The sequence below is a fragment of the Patiria miniata genome, unplaced genomic scaffold, assembly GCF_015706575.1.
Source record: "Patiria miniata isolate m_02_andy unplaced genomic scaffold, ASM1570657v1 HiC_scaffold_3, whole genome shotgun sequence".
NCBI lineage: Eukaryota > Metazoa > Echinodermata > Asteroidea > Valvatida > Asterinidae > Patiria > Patiria miniata.
This window is the reverse complement of record NW_024037069.1, coordinates 7,381,498-7,403,024: the sequence shown is the minus strand read 5'-3', so window position 1 is coordinate 7,403,024 and position 21,527 is coordinate 7,381,498. Positions and strand designations below refer to the sequence as shown.

General features: G+C 38.4%; 1 protein-coding gene across 1 annotated transcript; it reads left to right on the top strand.

Annotated features, from left to right (window-relative positions):
* The first annotated feature begins 1,376 nt into the window (after positions 1–1,376).
* LOC119738583 (plexin-A4-like) lies at positions 1,377–19,679 on the top strand. Its single transcript, XM_038213490.1, has 24 exons — positions 1,377–2,516; positions 4,920–5,126; positions 6,036–6,161; positions 6,575–6,690; positions 8,309–8,441; positions 9,029–9,182; positions 9,512–9,611; positions 9,751–9,868; positions 10,172–10,306; positions 10,957–11,052; positions 11,210–11,318; positions 11,851–12,041; positions 13,158–13,312; positions 13,461–13,575; positions 14,063–14,199; positions 14,994–15,161; positions 15,631–15,712; positions 16,037–16,264; positions 16,778–16,954; positions 17,289–17,493; positions 18,145–18,312; positions 18,604–18,684; positions 19,133–19,314; positions 19,566–19,679. The coding sequence occupies exons 1-24, from the start codon at positions 1,377–1,379 to the stop codon at positions 19,677–19,679; spliced, it is 4,437 nt and encodes a 1,478-aa protein (XP_038069418.1).
* The last annotated feature ends 1,848 nt before the right edge of the window (positions 19,680–21,527 follow it).

The following is a 21,527-nucleotide window of genomic DNA, read 5'->3' as shown; positions in this document are numbered from 1 at the left end:
GGCACATCTTGCTCTTTTATAGATGTGACTGTTCTTGTACAATCCAATATTTCCAAGTGCCACAGGCTATTTCCTGAGTGCTAGTGATTCAACCTACACTATCAGGTGCGTTTGATATCTTGAATTAATAACTTTTTCCCACAGCTTCAAACAGTCGTCATACAGTCATTGGTTATTCCACAGTCTAGTATAATATAAATTATTTATGAGGAAGAACGAATGGAAACTAAGTGCGAAGACTAATGTGGAATTCTACAAAGTTTTGCACTTAAGAGGGCCAGCGGTAAACACATGGACTGTACGAACCTGCTTTCAGTCAAAAGATATCAATAAGGGTTACATTTAAGATTTAATCTCTATAGAACATCAACGAAAAGAGGTCACGCTTAATTGAGAAGAAAGACGACAACATTTCGGTTTAATATCCAGCTTTAAAGACATTCATCATTTCAATCCTTCAAGATATATTTTTTTAGACTGGAATTTCCAAATGCTTCCGAATAATTCTTCTCAATTTTCACGTCTAATAGTGTGCTTGCCAGCTTCGTCAAAATTATTTTGATAGAGATATTCCTTGTTTTGTGTTTTCAAGGGCCAATTTTTTCTTAAAAAGAAACAAAAGCCCCATTCGAACAAAATCCAGATCTTAAAGATGCTTCTACCGTGTTAATGGTTCCCACCATTAATATTGTTGCAGCTTGATAGCTTTTGGTAAGACCCATACAGTAGTAGATCCGGGTTGCTGAACAATCGAAGAACCGAGTGTGACATTAACTATCCAGTACATGTACATCGGTGTTAACCAGAAGTCATTGTCAATTCCGAACCAATATTTATTATAGACGAGCAAAAGCCAACTGCTTTTGAATATCACACCAATATATTTTCCATTTTCCTTTCCACGAAAGTGGAGAAAGTTGTGTGTGTGTGTTTTTTTAGAACGATACAAACAATGAAATCGACATCCAGTCCTATTTTTGGATTTTGTTTTGTCTCTTTAATCATAAAAGTATTTAATTTTCACCCCTTTGTATATAATCAGGTAAACGAACGAGAACCTTTTCCCTGAAATTTCTAGGCTTTGGACAAGGGTCCGAAAGATCAGATCTGGACATTCGTTTCATAACCAGAAATTGACTTTGTGCAAAACCAACAGTTAGAACGTTTGTGAAAAAAAAATCATTTAGAAATAAGGAGAACCATCCTTTATCTGTAAATCTTTTCATTGTATGGATTCCCTTACTGTACTGTAAACCTTGGTAATTTTTATTTATCTATATTTTTTACAGACTGTGGCTATAGACTTTTCTCTATGACCCACTGCATTGTACAAAGCGGTGCAGTGCCATCTCAAACTTCCCCGTGAACTCAATATTATGGAGTCTTGTAGGAGACACTCCACCCTCCTGTGGGCAATTGCTCTGTCTTGGAGCGTCATCTGCATAAATGTTTTTATCACATCAGCTGAGTGGCACGGAGACCTGTCAGACTATGAGTTGGCCAGCTTTGACAATCCTGATATTTTGGGTGAAAACGAAAGACGGGCATCAAAGTTCAACCATTTTGCCTTGAGTGACCATGACGATGTGTATGTTGGGGCTGTCAATTGGTTGTACAGGTTGGACCGTAGTTTGGACGAGATACTGAATGTTACAACCTGTGATGACCGCAGGCCAGATAGTGTGATGCCCTGCCACCTCACAAATAACTACAACAAGATACTGGTAGTTGACAGTACTCGGCCAAACAGTTTGATAACCTGTGGTGGTGTGTATGATGGTATTTGTCAGTTACGACAGTTGCAAGATATTAGGAGCGTGATGATGGAATCTGTTCGTTACGTTGCTGGGTTTGAGGATGCATCTACTGTTAGTCTGATTGCTTCAGGAAGAGGCGGACGTGAAATGCTATATGTGGCTGTAACATATACTGGGGAAAATATTGGGTCTTCGGGACACTTTCCATCAATATCAAGGAAGACCCTTACAAATAATACCTTTTTATCAGCAACAGAGATGGACCCCATAAGTTTCAGTAATTCTGCAAAAATGGCCGACTTTGGTATTAACTGTGTTGCAGCATTTGACTTTAGAGGATTCACATACTTCGTTGTCTCACAGAAACAGGACATCCATTCTCATAATGTTATCACAAAGATAAACAGAGTTTGTCAGGATAGCCAAAACTTAGACGCTTACACAGAAATTACCCTACAGTGCAGTGGATCAGATGGCGGTGTGTACAGCTTGGTGCAAGCACCTTACTTTGAAACAGCAGGACCTGATCTAGCGGCATCATTGGGTCTCACTGCAGACGAGCAGGTGCTGTATGCTGTGTTTGCCAAGAACCAAGGAGCTTCGGGTACCAGTGATGTACCCATCGATCACTCAGCATTGTGTGTGTACAAGATGAGGGATATCTTGGATGCCTTCAAAGCAGCAGTCACAGGCTGTATCAAGAATGGAAATGCCTACTCTGTTGACTATTTGGATGGCTCTTTTTGCAGTAGTTTCAGGGTAAGTACAGAAGCGTATTTGAAATGATGTTGGCATTTCTGTAATGAGATTCAAAGATGAATTCCCCGTGCTGTTTCGAGTTTCACCTCGAAAAGTGGATTGGTTTTTCCCAATTTTTATTTTCCTAGCAATATAATGTGTTTCACTTTAAATGACACATTTTAACTTAAAAATCCACCAACGTTTAGGTGCTCCTTTTTGTTCTCATATAATTCTATTTTCATGTAACATCCTTATACTTATTGTACAATTTATGGGAACAACTGGAGATGAAACACGATGAGTAGCTTGATTACTCGTGATAAAATAAAGAAATGTTAAATCGTTCATATCCTTGAAAATGTGGTAAAAGAACTCAAATCATGAAAAATGAAGGAACCTGAGTCATTGAATATGCCTCGGGTTAAAAAATAAAAAGTAATTATTTGGCTGGTAAGTCATTCCAGCACGAGACCAAAAACCCGTTTAAATAAGTTTAAACGTACCACAACGTATGGAGCAATTATCATACTGAGGAAAATAATTGGTCCAATCAGCAGTTCTAACGAATGACAAAAGCACTGAGAAGCATTATGACCATGAATAGTGAGGGTGTTATAACACAAATATATCTTTTCTACCGGGAAACGAATGCCCAAATACTTCAACTACAATGCTCTATGATCATATGTAGATATTGTTCACTTTTGGGTACGATGGCTGAAAAGTTGGTAAGGCACATCAACAAAACAGAATCGTTGATCCGCAAAAACCCCTGGGTATTTTATCTTTTCCCCAGGCCGGCTACGATCTGTACTGTCATTGTAGCCAATCGACAGCCCTAGTCTGATCATTGCCAGTAACGGGTGTGTTTGTCGGTTTTTCAATGTAAGCTCTGCACGCCATCGCAGTAGGCTAAATAACTTTCAGAGCAATTATCAAACTGATTTACTTTTCAACTGAGGATCAATAATAATAAAACAGATCAAATTTCTTGACTTTTATTGAGGAAAGGGGAGTTATGTCGGTCACTTGAGACTCAACTGCATGGGGCTCCAAAATTCATGGTGGTGCAAAAAGAAGGAAACCTAATTTTGACAGGAATTTTAACCTTAACTTATTTGAACTGTTTTTTTTTTAAATAATGTAGCATTAAGTATAGCTTTTCAACCATACATGGTGAAAAAAATCTTTTAAAAATCGCAAGAATAGTGTTATTATGCTAATTTGAATACAAGTCACCAAAATCACCGTTGTCACGTGTAGGTCTAGTGTAGTGGGTTTTTTTGGTCTTTAATCAAGTTTCGGAACTCAGTCAAGCGGATGCATTGGAATAAAGCCGTCTGTGGACAAACAGGTTTTGCACATACAATTTTTAAAATACCCTATCTCAGACAAAATATGCATTTGCAATAATTTTTTTCGTCACTTTCGTTTAAAGATCAATATTTTAATGCCATTTAATTGAATTTTTGAAATATGCTCAACAAGTATGTGAAAATCGCTGTCACGTTCTTTTTGACTTGCCCTGTATGTATTACAAACAAGCCGTTATTGCAATATTATTTATTTTCAATGTTCACGTTGCTGCACATTCTGAAATTAAAGTAAAATTGAGTCCAGATTTTCAGAAAAGTTTTCAGAGATTTATTTTCAAACCAACGATTTGGCAGATGAAAACCTATAAAATTTAAATTTAAAAATACGTCAGGTTGAAGAAGTTGATGGAGAATTGCCATTTTACTTGTCCAAAACGTGACCGTGCAAGAGAAAATTGCATATATGCATGCATTGGAAGGCCCAAATTCAAACTTTGATAATTTCTGTGAAATAGAAAAATGTGAATCACTAAATGCCACATTTTGCTCATCATTCGTGTAGGGAATGGGCCTTCATTATTAACCAAAACAGCGCGTCCAGACAGAATGGTTTTGTTGGGGAGTTTTTGTGACTTATATACCATTCATAATTGTATTGACCGCATGCGGTGTGTTAGTAATTGAAAGAAATGTCCGGATAATCTGACCCTTATTCTCAACGAGTTGCAGAATGTTATAAAAGTCACAGCTTTCCGATCGGTGTTACTTTGGAGGCCCCTAAATGTGTTCAACCAATACATAGCAAACCTGTTATGTCAAGTCAAGCCCCCTTCGTCCTGAAACTCCACCTCATTTTAAGGCTGAACCTTTAAAAAAAAAATTGCAGAATATATGCAACTATAACAATTTAAATGGGTTCAAAGTTGTGTGTTAGGTTGAACAAGAAAACCTTGTTTGCAATCCTCAGGCTGATATATATCAATGTGATATAAACACGCTAAAGCACTCATTCTCGTTTCATCAACGACTCTCCTTGAACTTAATTAACTGAGACATCGAGTAGAGGTCTCTTTAATTATCCTTCTTGTTTATACTTTCGTTATAGACTCCCATTCTGGATCGCTATTTCTGCATACCCGTGACCAATGATGCTGTTCATACGCCATTATTCAAGTACGCCAAGGGCATAAACCCCGTTCCATCCACGGCAATACTAGAGCTGCCTGGTACTCTCTCGTCATCAATCATAACCACAATAGAAGTCAACCACACCATCGCTTTAATCGGGACATCGAGTGGAGATCTACTCAAGGTAAATTAACCCTAATCGATTAAAGGGAAAATACAACATTTGCAAACATCAAAAAATAAAACTACCAAATCATTTTGAAATACCTTGCCGGACTGTTAGTGAATGACAGTGTAAAGCATCCTGTAAAATCATGGCACCTGGTATACTGTCATTTTTAAGAAAAGTGGTATTTTTGTATCAATTTCCAACGCTGGTCGGCCGACCAGCGTTGGAAAAAACTTTTTTTTTTTCAAATACTGGCCCCAATTGACCATCGCACTTGTTTGCAATCGATTACACACCTATAAACGGGTACAAGCCAGCTAGACTGGTTCCCTGACCTTACAATTCCCCAATGTATGTAAACTGCTGTGTTTCTTCTTTTATGGAGTCAGGGAACCAGACTACTGGAATATGATTTTTTTTTGTGGTTTTTCCAGCATTTTCGAACCCAAAACCTCAAAAAAGTAAGTGTAACTATATTTGCTACATATTTCCAACCCCCCAATTCCATCAATTTCTGAAAATTACAGCAAAAGCAAATGATGTATAGTATACTCCCTTTAAAACTGTCACTGAAGGCGTCGTAGAGCCTAAATTGGACAGTTTTGAAACTGTTTTATTTCAAACCATTTCGTTTACATCCCTTGCACTCGAGAGTCGAGACTTTAGTTTTTTAGCACGACGCATTAATTCTCGAAACTTATTGATATTTTTTTGAATGAGAAACAAATCAGCAAGGTTTCTCTTAATAAATTGGCTTGCATGAACGACGGTGCTTAAACAAACACTAAAGGCAAGCAGTGCGTGGTTGCCCGTGGTAATATCCACAAATCCGTGTCAAAACATCTTAACTCTTTGTTTACAATGTAGGTGTAAACAGATGTATTTAAGTCCTATGTGTCTCATAATTATGCATCTTGTCATTAGGTCCATGTGGAAAGTTACACTACCAGTCGACATTATGAACGCATTAGCGTTGACACCAGTCTAGTTCTGCCAGATGTCAAGGTTAATGACGCAACACGTGTACTATTTCTCTTGACGGAACAAAAGGTAAGCGCATACCTAACCTGCCGAGAAGGAATGCTTTTAACTGAATAATAACTTTCTCTGCTCCATTAAGCGTTCCCCGTGGGCTTCGCATTAACAGAAAAGTTGACAGATTTGTCAACACAAAAGTCAAAAACTAAGCTGACAAGCAAACGTGTTGTTTTAACAGCAACTAGATTTCCAGTCATTTATGAAAAGCCACAGAAACCATTCGGTGCTTTGAGTATTATTTATAACAACGAAAAGCATAGCAAATTTGGCCAAATGCACACAATAAACATTGTTCCTTTGCTTCGTAAACTAAAAAACCAGATTAAAGATTTTAAGAAAAACAAAAATTTTCCAGATGATGAAATCAATACTTTTTTCTCAACATTAAGATTGTAAAAAAAGGTACAATATGTTTTACACTTTAGTTGGTGAAGCTTCGTGTGGAGAACTGTGGCCAATACACTACATGCGAAACGTGTATTGGGACTGATGCCGGGAATGATGGAGACCCGTATTGTGGATGGTGCACTCTGGAACGAAGGTAAGTCACATGGGATGTCTCCAAAGTGTGTGAGTGAGTTGAGGGGTGTAAGAACGGTGGACACCACTCAGACGGGGTGCAACGTGTATGGAAATGTATAATTCATGGTGTATCATTGTAATGGTCCTCCTGAAGAATCCTCCTGATGCTGAATCCAAGCCTCCACTACTAAAACAACTACACCAGTAAGAGCCCGGCAGTCTCCTGAAGACGAACAGAGCACACTGTTCGAAACGTCGCCGGAGTCAAAACCACACATCCCAACAGACATGGTGTTACCACAAACTTTCCATTCTATATTAATGATGTAAAGGGTGACCCCCCAAAAATACAACCCTAAAACATTTGCATTAAAAAACAAAGGATCAGTGGATGTTTATACTTTTGGCATCAGATTAAAGCTGGGAGTGTTTTCTTTCAAATACTGAAAAAACCCCATGAAAATAGCACTTTGGGTTGCCGACAAAATGCCAATTATGTAAAAGAAGTCATTTTTCATAATACTTCAAACAGTGAAACATGTAAGCGTACTGTGCAATTATCCTTCATTCGTCTTTAATATTTGGACATAATTATTTATGATGCTGAAAAGGTTTAAAATAGGACTGAGATACTAAAAAGGATGAGATACCTGTTCAGGTGAAAAGTAAAAGGTATTTCTATCAAATCGATTTTTACTCTTGTCATATTAGGCCAAAAAACAAATATTCGGTCTCTGGTCAGACCAAAGTTCTGGAATTGACGCGGCCACGCGGCTTTTTTTTTTTTTTTTTTTTTTTTCTTTTCTTCAGCTTGGATTGTACAGACAAGGTGGATACTATTTTGCTTTTTTGGTGTCCTCATGTACATTGGTGGCCTCCATAATTTGCCTTGGTGCTTTCGATCATTTGCCTTGGTTCAGTTTCCCATTCCTTGGTGCTCTTTGGTAAAAAAAAATTGAGGAGGTGAGGAAATAGAGGGCGCTGTTGGAGCTACCGCCGAACATTTTGGAAAAAAAAAAGATCGACGCGCATGCTTAAAATCGACCTTATGTGCCGTGTTATTTGTGAGGATTTAGACATGCACAAATAGGTACAGTGAAAATCCCTTACTGTGGTAATTGTGTGTGTACAGGATGAAAAATAACCACTTTTACATAATTACTGTTTACTCAGCAACCCAAAGTGCTATTTTCATGATTGTTTCGGTATTTAAAAGAAATAGCTCTCAGCTTTAATCTGATACCCGAAACACAAAAAAACACCGACCTGTTCTTTTTAAAGGCAATAATTTTTTGTCACCCTGTATAGATAAAAAAATAAGCTTTTGTGCACTCTGGAAGGGAAGTCATTTATTGGGCGAGCTCCTATAGTTGGTCAGTTTAGTTGTTGATCGTGTCCCTAAAATTACTTCCATTTTATTTACATGACGAATACAGAGTTCGATGAGCTGTGGTTGTCCGAAGTTGCAATTATTTGTATGTGAAACAAATTTCGTACGATCCATCTAATTCAGTGATGACCTACTGATTCTCAATGAAATCTGGAAAGTAGGACATTTCATTTTTTTCAATTTTGGTTTTTGGTTTTTGGTCATTGTCGGCTACCAAGCTATGTGATAACGTTGAATTCTGTCTTAGATGTACGAGATATGCAGACTGTCCATCACCTGATGTATCTACTCGATGGTTGGCCTACAATGCTGCTCAGTGCATTAATATTACCGATGTAGCTCCCTATGATAACCTACCAATTACAGTCACTGAGCAACCGGTGAGAGACAGATGCATTTAAATTACATCTTTATTGCATCCGTTAAAGGAACAAAAATGAAACCTGCTTTAGAAATTAAACACTTAGGCCTACTTCAAAGTGTAGATCTGTTATGGACATATCCAGATAGGCGGATAGGTATGTAAAAATATTTTACGTCAATGCGACGCCTATCGTACAAGCGACGTACATGTATAGGGCCTAATAATTTTAGTTTTGCTTCCCAGGGATCTCCAGAATTGAAATAGGTTTTCATTTGTATAAAATTGTGCGCAATTTATTTGCTGTACTCTGAATGAATTTAGGCTTCGTACAGTGAACGGTTTATTTCATGTCACACCATCTTTATTATGTTCTGAAATTTGTGACTCTCTAAGAAAATATTTTATCGTGCGTCAGAATGATACAGAATGTCGTGCGTCATGTACTATACCTGTCGCTCATTCTCAGTCATTTGAGCTCACTAAATGTTATTTCCACTCTGTCTTCAGTACCCCTGACCAATGGAGCTAACTCTTTGAGTTCATTGAATATTAATATAATAAATATTATTATTTAATATATCTTTTCTTTTCTTTCACATTTAGATCATCCTGACTGTGCAGCAGTTACCTGATCTAGGGACAGGCCAGAGTTATGAATGTCATTTTGGGTCATTCCAATCTCCAGCTACGAAGAATGGTGAAGTACTAGAGTGTACATCACCTCCTAGTGATGGGATACCTGCCATTCCGCAAGGAGGCAAGTGCAATAAGAGACGTCCATAGGATGTTATTTATGGCAAAATATACAGAACAAGCATTCAAAAAGTCGACTTATAGTTTCCTTCTTGTCCATTCTAGAATGAAATGATGCTTGTAAATCAATCGCATTATATCAACAGAGGAATGTGATCGTAGGCAGTACAGTATGGTACACTGACGTGCTTACTGTTAGCATGAAAATGATGTCTACATTTGGTACCCACAAAAATGGATTTGAACTCGTAGTAATTTAAAAATACACGCTCATTTTCGAATTGTCTGTTTCAACTCATAAACGAGGTGATTCTGTTCTTATTTATTGTTAAGATGATGAAGTACGCGTAGGTTTGGGTGTCGAGTCATCTGAAACTTTAGTTCAATTCATAGACACCGACTTCTACTTCTACGAGTGTTCAACGCACACATCGTGAGTATTAATCAGTTGTATTTGAACTTCAGTTTGTTTTCCTTTAAGTTGTTTAAGTGCATATTTTCTCCCCTAGTACGTTTGCCTGATGATTGTTTTAATCGTTAAACAATGCAATTCTCTTTGGTTGTTTGCGTAGTTGTGTATCCTGCGTTGGTAGTCGCTGGGCCTGCGATTGGTGCGTGTTTGAGAACAGATGTACTCATGAAAGCTCCACATGCACACGTGCTAATGAAATCATCATTACTGGAGATAACGTGAGAACAAACATATACGAGCTAAGCCAAGACAAAATTTGAAAAAAAACCCAAGTTTTTACTTAAATTTCTTGATGGTAGAATCCTATATGTGTACTATTCAGTTAATACGTATTTTGCGCATTAGTTATTGAAAATGACACTAATTGTCATGTACACGTCGAAGTATCTGAAATTGTATTTATATTTTGGACACTAGATAATTTCTATCAGATTTCTGTAGATCATGAGTTCAGGTCAAAGCAGATGTATATTTTGGGGAGGCAATGACATAGTTTGTTGTTTGTTGGCGTTTACCTACAGAATCCAACCGCCTCTGCAGTCAAAGGACCTGAGTTTTGCCCTCAGCTGCTGAACCAGACTGCTGAAGTTCTGCTTCCTAATGACATTATGAGGAGCATCACTGTCTTGACTACAAACCTGCCATACGAAGCTGAGGTTAGTTTATGAATGGCTGGGGGGGGGGAACAATGTCAGTCTCTAACTGATGTCCACGTTAAGCCCCGTCTATAGGAAAAATTCCCCCGTCAATGCAAAGAAAAAGAACAATTTCCCCTTGGAATACTTGATAAAATAGTTTGCTAAATGCTATTGGTCTAGATATCTGACCTTCTTTATGACATTCAATGCAAAGTGAATTGCGAAGTTATCATTTATTGTTTGATAACAAGACCTTTTGGACCGAATGCACTTGAGGTGGGCCCGGTGCAGTTTGCAAATGCTCCATGCATCCTATATAATCATATATACTGTTATCATCGTAAACATTGCATGTGCTTAGATATAGGTTAATGTTGTTTGAAGGATAAGCTGCAATTGTCCTTTGGTGGCATGCAAATCGTTATGCATGTCTACATTATATCGGTTAACCTTTATTGGATTTGCTGAATAACTGCATTAAAGATGTTGGCGTTGCATTGTCAAGTATTGAGCTTTTAAAGAATGCTGTTTACTTTATAAGACCTTCACTGAAGTCTATGAAACGCAGATATGATGGGGTAATACTGCCGAGTAAATCTTAGTTTTACTCTTCCCTGACTCACTTAACTTTGTAGATCAATATTAGTCGTTATACCCGTTATGTGCAGATTTCTAGCTATCAGTGCAGCTTAGATATAGAGGGATCACCTCAGGCTGTTAATGCAGATCGCAATGGAGATAGGATCACATGCCAAGATAAGGCTGTAAGTTAAATTCCAACTTATTTTGTGACTTAGATTGCTATGTGTTTTTTTTTTTATAAGAATGAAAGTTATCACTTATTATGCATACTGGCCAGACACAATGTCGATGTTTAGAGCTTCATGTATTAACAGGTGATTGTTTGCTTGCCTTCAAAAGTACACTTACCTATCCAATGATGAACCAGAGCTGGAAGTGGGACTGACTGTTTCATGGACTGACATGAGCGGTGTTGCGCACATCCTAGATGACATACATGGATTTGATGGTAAGGAATAAGGACTGATTAAGGAGATTCACGATTTCGTCAGTCTAAAATGTTTATACATAATTACATTATTATCCAATGAAATCGTCTTCTGTCACAATTCAATTCACAATTCTGCTGATGAGTGCCTTATGGTACAAAACAGTATGTCCAGAAGAGCGATCTGCCAAAGTTTGATTAGCTCGTATTCGGATTTTTTTGCATAATTATATTATTATATATAATATGAGATTATTTCCAAAACGTGATAAACGTCAGTTTGTTACCTTTTAGAATCACACCCACTCCTGGCTGCCCAAAGTCAGTATCGAATTTAAGAATACAACAAAGCAGAAATTATGTTGGTTTAATATTCTTTAAAGTTCAGAACCGTGCAAATTGCTTTTTTTGAAATGGGTATATCGCTTTTTTAAAATAACATCTTCATATGCTTTTCATTGTTTGTTATCAACAGTTTTGCATTGGAGTTTGTTCTTTATAATGTTGAGTTGAAAGCCATGAGATTATCTTGTATTCTGCTCATATCAAACAGTAATATTGTACAAGTGTGAAGTCCAGAAGCCAGACTGCAGCCGTTGCGCTACAGCCCGCCCAACGCTCGAATGTGTTTGGTGTGGTGCCATGCCAAGCGAGTCTGGTGTTTGCAAACTGAATGAAATTTGCAGGGAAAATGCCGTGATTTTGGATAACGGATTGAACTGCCCTGATCCAGTTCTGAGCAAGGTAAGTAATATACAACTCTCCAGTTGAATATTTTCGCTTTGAAGTATCTTGAATATTCCAGTCGAGAATACTTCACACAAAGTATCAAAGATTGAAGTCACCAAATGAATCACATCTCGTATCCATTTGACCTGCCTTTATGACAAAATGAAAAAAGGGAATTTCGTTCCTGTGCAAGATGAAAAAACAACAACCATTCTTATGACTGCATAAACAAAGGCGTAATACCCACTAGTAGGCCGATATGGTTGACTGCATATTCGTCGCTTTGCTCACGAAGTGACAAAAACCTCCAAAATCGATAATTATTCGATTTTAAGTTTTACTAGCCATTTAATTAATAGTTGTCTCAAGGAACAATTTGGCCAAGTTTCAAGGCAAAATATTGTTTACTTTCTTAATTATTGTAAACAAACAATTGACAAAAAGCCTGAAATCGGTGATTTTCATTTTCACAAAGTGTAAAAAAGTGTAAAATGTTCTCACGAAGTGACAAAAAGTCACCTCGTGAGCAGGGCCAGAAATAATACAATGGTCTATACGCGGCAGGATGGAAGCATACACGCGCGCGCGAACGATGTTGAAAAAGAACAGACGCGCGCGCGCTCAACTGTCGTGACGCGCAAAAGTAACAAGTTTGTTGCGTCGAAAAAAAGATACATGATCCCACGAAGTGACAAAAACTGTGTACAAAGTAATTGGCAAAATATGGGAGCCAAAGTTCTGATGTTCTCACGAAGTGCAAAAAAGTTGTATTAATGAATTACTGTTTAATTACGAACTATTTTTAACAAACAACTATGAACTAACAAAGAGCAAATCATATCCTATCGGACAATGTAAACAATTCCGAATTCTGTTACTGCAAAATGGTCGAAAATGTCCTTTGAAAAAATGAATAACTTCAAATGCGATTATCTCAGAATGAACTTTTGTCAAATTTTGAGGTTGTCACTTCGTGAGCAAAGCGACGATATAAGCCACTAAGTAGAACAAATTATCTTTGAAGAGTTATGCATCTTTACTAAAAATGTGTTGTATTGGAATACATTATTCCATGATATTTGTACTTGCTTTTGTGTGTTATGTTATTATTGTTTTCAAATCACGCGTTAGGTATTTCCCTTGACTGGGCCCATTGAAGGCAACACAGTCATAGATGTGATGGGAACTGATATCGGTCGGAGATTTGAGGATGTCGTGTCAGTGATGGTTGGCGATCAGCCCTGTGATCTGGCTGGATTAAACTCAGACTACCAAATTGGAGCAAGGTAGGGTCAAATCATACTCCATGCAAGGACATTACTTCTCTTTTGTTGCCATGTTGTGGAACATTGTAAAATGTTAAAAGTGTACAGAGTGGATAAGGTTTTGCTGAACCTCCTTGTCTTAATGTCACATTATCACTTTATATTTCAGTGTCAGCTGCAGAACGAGACCAGAAAGTGAAGGAGCTGAGTTGGTTACTTTGACAGTCACGGGTGCAGATGGTACAATGCAACACAGCTCAGGAACAGTCAACTTTAACTTCAGAGTAAGTCATGTCCTGCACGCACTCATCTACATGGACTCAGCCACTGAGGAACCTGCTTGGAAAAGGAACAAGCGTCCAAGAAAATGTGTTTACACTGAAATAGTAATCACGGAATGTAAATGAGCACGAATGAGGTCGTTTCACGAATGTTCTTTTCTTTGCAGTTCGGCACCACATTATGTCAGCTGGAGCAATGATAAGATATATTTTAGCTGAATAAGTTGATAATTTGACATCAAAAATGTTACGTTTGAGTTGAGGATATTTGGAAAAATCCGAGGCGTTTGAGTGAATTTCCTTAAACGTATCTCAGATTTACGTTTGAAACGTCAACATTTTTAAAATCAATAATATTCGAGGATTCTATGCACGATTATCTAGCAAATACTTACTTCAACAATAATATAATATAACAATAATATAATTGTTGTGCAAATTGTGTGAGGGACAAACACAGTTCTAGAAATGTTGTAATAAGATGTAACAGGACCCAGCTATTACACATTTCCAACCCCGCCTCGGCCCAGAAGCCGGTGGGACGGCAGTGAGTGTGAATGGCACAGCCCTCAACACAGGACGCAATATTGAAGCGTTCATCGGCGACTATCCTTGCCACATAACAGGGTATTGTGTCTCTTTCCTAATACACAGTATTTTGTACGATAATTACTAATTCAGGAAGAAAAGTGAGCTCCCCAACATTGGTGCAATCTTTAGTTTCAAAAAATCATTTCGACTTCTATCAAACTTCAGTTTAAAGGATTTTCCTTTCTCACCTTTATGGGAAGGGATTTTGTTAGTTATAGATTTTATTATAAAAATCTACTTTTTATCCTTTTCTGTAGAATTGCTCTAAATTCGTCCAATTTCGAATTACCTAGAGACATTGCTATTCATCCATTCAGTATTAATATAAGGAACATCATACACAAAGATTAATTCAAGTTTACGCCAGGCGCGGTTCTAGAGCCTATATTTTATTTTTTTTCTGGGGGGGGGGGGGCTAGCATGTGTGGATCCTGACATTTTTTGCCGGGAGGCGTGCTGAAATTTAGACCGGATTTTATCAGGCCTCCGAGGGGGGGGGGGGGGGGGGGGGGGGCTCGTTCCATATTTTCTATGGGGAGCGCTGGTAAAGTCTTACAATCGTTCACACTGTATTACCAAACGGTGAACAAATGCCCACTTCAACTCTTTTTTGGGGGGGGGAGACAAGTTGCATGTGACGTCAAATTCCTGAATTGGCTACTGGCATTTATTTTTCAATTGATTTTTTTTTTTTTTTTTGGGGGGGGATAGACAACCATTTGGGGCATAAAGAACCCCCCCCCCCCCCAGCCTCCTGTAGAACCGCGCCTGGTAAACATCTCTGCAGAAAACTTAACTGTGATTTTTTATTTCATTCCAAAATTATTCAGCCAACCAGTTGAATCCATGCTAGAATGCACAACCCCTGCTGACCAAGTTGGATATCAAGGTGTTGTGAAAGTCTCCTTCGATGGGGCCATGAGAACCTCATCAGATATGTACACGTACACTGAGAATCCTACCATTGCTGGTGTGTCTCCTCTGAAAAGCATCGTTTCGTGAGTCTACATTTTATTGTCTTCATTTGTTTTACTATGGGCTTCAATTTGTATCATCCACATTAATTTGTATCTTTACTGTTACAGCCTGTTTTGTCAAAAGATACTTTTGGTGTTTTAAATATTTTAAATACTAACAACAAAATGAGGGCAATAGGGGAATTTTGGTCTTGGTATTATTGAAATGTTATGTTTCTGTTGTTAGGTAGAAGCTGTCAAAATAGCAAGCTCACAGTCAAAACTATGCTAGCTTGTTTTAAGAAGCAGACTAATACAAATCTTTTTATTACTGAAGACTACAGTGAAATTTTTTGCTTTATTCTAAACTTCCAAATGTCATTTGCTAAAATATCTGAAAGTGAACATGTTATTGCATTTCTAAATTGTTTAGAGTGATGTTACACCAGCCCATATCTTTCAGTGTATAGAATATATTTTCAGTATTTGCTATCGGTATTTTAATTGTCAGGGGTGGTCGAATGTTGACGGTCACTGGCACTTTTCTACACACAAGTAGAAACCGTCAAATCGTTGTCACTAATGCAAATGAGGTGAGAAATGTGTTATACTTATTATCTGTATACATGATTTTATATCTGCCCTATCCTTGCTCAACCTCCCTTATTATATCTACTTGCTCCACTCTTCCAGCATATATAATTAGGAAACATTTAAAACTTCTATTTTGCTAAGTTACCGCAAACGACCACTTTAAATGTAAACATTGCAATAAGGGTACTATGTAAAGAATGACAGCCATTACATCTTTAAACACATTTCTGTTTTGAAGTAGAAACAAAGAGGGGTGCCATTGTCAACCGGAGCTATTGCTGAACAGAATTGTCTACTGACTGATGTGGGTCTTTATTTTGCAGGAATGTCAAGGTGAATCTGCAACAGAGATGCGGTGCCCGTCTCCGAACATAACAGACCTCGACATAAGCAATGAAAACTTGACCTTTGGCTTCATCATGGATGGGGTCACTCAACTGTTGACATGGTCTGAGGATAACGGTGTCGACTTGGAGTACTTTGAGGATCCAATGTATAACAAATTTGAAGATGGTATTAAAGACAAAGAAGGAGAAACCTTGACAATCACGGTTGGTATACGCGTGTCTTATTCTATGCGCCTATCCTTTTTGCACTGTTTTTTTTTATATGGGGCCTGTCAGTAAACGTGCACGAAGCACACTTGTATAGTGCTTTGTAAAGTGATAACACCTCTCATATGTGACTCAAGATAAAGTTAAGTGGATATCTCTTCAAGTGGATCTTCCCAAAACACATTAAGCCTCTTGCTGAGTTACAAAACTTCATATCAAGCTCAGATCAGTCATTGCAAAAGCAAATGTAAATGTAATGTGAAATAAAAGTTCAGTGTTTTTTTTTTACCTCAGAAGTCACACGGTGTGTAGGAGTACATGTACATGAAAAACGACATAAATCCGTACGTGTGATACAGCCATATGACCCAAGTATTAAGAACTAAAACAAGTGTTGAACATTGACTGTCACGACCGAAAAGACTAAATTCTTCCGAAATATACCAATGTAGATGCCAATAAATTTCCCTTAAAACTATTTAGCTTAATTACCTGTGGATGCTTTAACAGGGCAAGCGGATTAACAGCGCCATCACAGCTGCAGAAATCAAGGTGACGATCGGCGAAGAGAGCTGTGACGTCAGCGTGATCAGTGACACATCACTCGTATGTGAATTGCCCGATGAGGCACCAGCAGCCGGGGACTTCATGGGAAAAGATACCGGGAAAGGTCTGCCTGTTGTATGGGTAAGTTAGAGGCGGATCCATGTTTGAATCAGAGGGTGGGGGTTGGGGAGGTTAGCTGTCAAGTATTCTTTTTTTTGTTAGATTTTTTCCTTCTTTTGCGGCCCCAAGGGGGAAGTTTATCCTTTTCCTTTTTGGGTTGAACATTTGTTATACTCAATCGGAAAGGTTCAAAAACACCCAACATTCGGCCAGTTCTCCCAAAAACGTAATTACACTACTTTTTCATTGTTGATTGTTTCTTCAAAAGTAATTATTATAACGTCGACATTAACAAATTGGTTAAGTCTATGTCAGTTGTTGAATTGTTTATCATTTCATTTGTGTTATTCCATAGGTTCGCCACAATAACTTACAATTCAGGTTGGGCTATTTGGTCTATCCCAGTACGGTGCCACTTGTCGCTATACTTGTACCGAGTTTGGTCATTCCACTCTCCATGGCGATACTGCTCGCTGCTACCTTCGTGTATTGCAGACAATTGCGAAGGAAGCGCACCCACGATCGAAGACTATTGGGCAGGATAGTGGCGATTCATCTCGGTAAGTGCTGGTGGCAAGAGATGACTTCAGTTTACTCGAATATTTAATTCCTGAGTGCTAGAAACAGGTGCACAAAACTGCGGTGAAGAGAGGGTATCATCGCAGTCTACATGAGTATGCTCTTGTAAGTTAAAATCACTTGATCGCAAGACGGCGAAATGGTAAACAACACGAAACCCTTTCGAATATCAAAGCCAATTATCCTTCATCACTTGTGTCTACCGGCTACTTATAAATTCCTAATTTTCAAACATAATTATGATAGTTTAGAAAAAAAATTAAAACAGTACGTAGCTGCACATCTCCGTATTAAATTATGTTCTACTTCTAAAAAAAACTCTCAAGATGGCTGCTAACGGGCAGCCAGTTTGGATGGTAAAATACATGACAAAAGAATTCAAATGGCGTGCTCCTCATTTGACTGTAAATTGTCAAGTTGTGGACAGGATGAAACAAATTTCTCTACAAAAACAAAAATAAATATAGAACTCTTTTGTCAAAATTGTGTTTACCATTTTAGACAACTTGTGAATCTTGTGTAGCATGCAAAGGTTGTTTTGTCTGTTTATTTGTAAGCCTGAACGTGCTCGTAAACTTACCACTATATTACGTTATTTACTGTTAATGCGACATTGTATCTCTTTTCCTCAGAAATTGACTCCCACGTCAAAAGACGCAGGTGGTATAGATCACAGAAACAGTCCGAATCTGCTCAGCCAAAACAAAAGCGCATTGTCCTGAACAACAAGGTCAGCTTCGTTCCCGACGACATTCATATCGACTTCAGCCAACTGGAATTGGGGGAAACTCTCGGACAAGGTAGTGACTCTGTACGAGGAAACTATGAACATTTCTTGAGTTCAAAGTGTAAGCTGTTATTTTACCTGAGAAGGAGAGGCCTACATAAAGGGGCTGTGTGTGCATACCGTTATTGGCGTGATTGAAACACATTTTCACGTTTCGACCCTTGGGAAATAATTTAGACTCGGCCAGTCGCTGGGTCTGTTAGTAAGTCGGTAGGTCGGTTGGTCTGCCAGCTGGCTAGTTCTTCGGTACCAGAAAAAGATAATCAGTACAGATGAATATAATACACTTGACTAAATTTTACAGGTGCATTTGGGCGTGTACTGAAAGCTGTTCTACACGATACGTCAGGGGAAGATCAAATTGTGGCCGTAAAGACAGTGCAAGGTTGGTGATGAGAATGTCGGCCATTATTTTGTGAGAGATGTTTTCTATGACAGTATCGTGGATTCAAAACAAAGCACTGAAAAGTTGTTCCTCGGTTAAAAAAGGGCCCATTTCAGAATGGTATGCATTTTGGTCTTGATTATACTTGTTGCTAATTAGAGTTACAGAAGAGGTGTTGGATGACCTTATACCGAGAAAGAGGAACAAAAAAACATTAATCAATGTGCATCTTGAATGAAAGAGCCGAAAGAGTCGTTTCATTCAGAATTGCGAATTGTTGGTTGTAAAATGTTCTTGAACTGAATTGAATGTGTCTCTGTGTTATTGCATTTCTGTGGTGATAAAAATAAGTTGAAATACAAGTTCCTGTTTTTGTGTAGTAGCTTGGCCAAATGTAAGTTGGGCGTGCCAGTTAACACATATAAATGACTTATTTTTGCATGTATAGACACCTCGGACCCGAAAAATGTGGTGAAGTTCCTGGAGGAAGGCCTGATCATGAAAACCTTCGACCATGTCAACGTACTGGGGCTGCTGGGGTTGACCTTTGACGCGGTCAAAAACCCCTTGGTGGTGATACCCTTCATGGCCAACGGTGACCTCAAGACATATCTGGTCAAGAAGAAACAGGTATGTGGTCAAGAGCGATCAATGTCGATAATAAATAGAGGAAGGTTTGATAAAAGAATTGGTGATGAGTGGCATGAGTTTGGAACTCACTTAATGGTGATTTTGGTAGATGTTGTTACGTTTGATAATTAATAGTTCACTCACGAGATTTATTAAACAAAATGCTGTCCCATTTAGTAAACAGTATGTCATGTGTTTTGTTCTGAGTGTGGTATTTACTTATTCATTGGAGGTTTTTACTTTCAATTTAGACCTTGGCGACATCTCTGCTGATGAGGTTTGCCTCACATGCCGCACTCGGTATGAGTTACTTGGCTCAGCACAAGTTTGTCCACAGAGATATTGCGGCCAGAAATTGCATGTAAGTGTATCCTCTCTTCTATGTCATCCAAGGCTTTTGCACATGTCTTTATATAAGGGTTTGTATGAAAGCAAAATTTGACTCCGGATATTTTGGTAATCTTACGAGAAATGGTTAGCTGTTTCATCGAAAATAATTTTAATGCACCAGAGATACCAAGGGACATGCATTCATTGAATTAACTCCAGAGTTCGAATTAATGGTATTGCAATTCTTAAATGATGTGACCCCAAAGTAAGATAAACTTTTAACAACCTCTTTAGGGTGAACAGTGATCTTCTGGTGAAGATAGCGGATTTTGGACTATCCCGTGACATGCACGAATCGGATTACTACACAAGCGGCGATGCCCAGGCTAAGCTGCCTATCAAATGGATGGCTCCCGAGTCCATGGAACGTCGAGTGTACAACGCCAGGACTGACGTGGTATGCAATTAGGTCCATCTTTGATTGGAATGTTCCATAATGTTAAGATGAAGATCTGAGGAAAAAGAAAGCGAAACACATCTCTTTGCGTTCTGTGGAACTATCTTTCGAAGAGAAACTACATGAACTTCGATGTCCGGTCATGAAACGTCAGTTTATTGATAATTTACATCGGGTATGTTTTCAAGGCGCCTGACCCTCATTAGCTGGAGTATTTCGTCTTAAGACGCCCACCTCGATGTGATTTCTAAGTTAACTTAGTAATAAACGTTTTTATTTCAATTTGACACAAGATCTCATTAAACAGTTCAATAAAGACTCAAATACAATGTAGTTTGGTCAATCTTCGTTAATCTTGGCTACCCTTTCCAGCTTGCTCATGTCAACTGTTCGGTAGCGCAATTGAACAGGCATCATTAGAATGGTCTCTTACATTGAAAAAATATTTGTCTTTTTTTGGTTTTCTACAGTGGTCTTACGGTGTGCTCCTGTGGGAGATTTTCAGTAAGGGTGCAAAACCTTATCAAGGAATTCCCAACCAAGATGTGTATGATTTCTTGAAGAGAGGTCAACGCATGGATGCTCCCAAGAACTGCCCGCCAGAAATGTATGTTCAAACAGCGGTCACCATTACCTTTAAATAATATCACATCTAATGAGGTTTTAACTTCTGTAAAAGTATGCATGATTCTATTTATATATTTTACTCAAATTTTTCTGAAGGTGAATGGATCTTAATGCATCTTTTTTACTCTCAAAGGTTTTACATGATTGAAAGTAGGTATAACACTCTCTAGTTGTGAGAAACAGTGAAGAGTGTTTTGTTTGGGGTTTCAAATGAAAAAAGGGGAAACTAAATTCTCGAACATTTCTCTCAAAAATGAAGGATTAATGTGCTCGAGTAATCAGTAATAATGGAAAGCATGGGCGTCGCCAGGATTTTTTCTAGAGGGGGGCAAACATTTTTTTTGCCCAAAATGCTTGTATTTTTCAACATATTCTCGATTTATCAGTTTTAGAGGGGGGCGGGACATTTTGCCCCCCCCAAACTCATTAAATTTACACCACTTTGTCTTCGCGCCTCTTTCTCTTTTCTTTTTTCTCTTTTTTTCTTCTTCTTCTTTTTTTTTTTTTTTGTGGTTTTCCAGGGGGGGGGGGGCAAGTGCCCCCCCTTGCCTCCTCCTCGCTACGCCCATGATGGAAAGTGTATTGTCGGGGGTTTCACGTAAAAATGCAAACAGAATTTGATATATGATCAAGCATGCAGCATCTAATGATTCTTGTTACATTTGCTGACTGATACAGCTATGGCATAATGGTACGTTGCTGGCAGGACAACCCCAAATCACGTTGCACCTTTGTCCAAGTTGCCAACGAGCTGGAAGAACTGTTGGAGGGAGACCGTGACTACGTAGCAGCTCCTAGT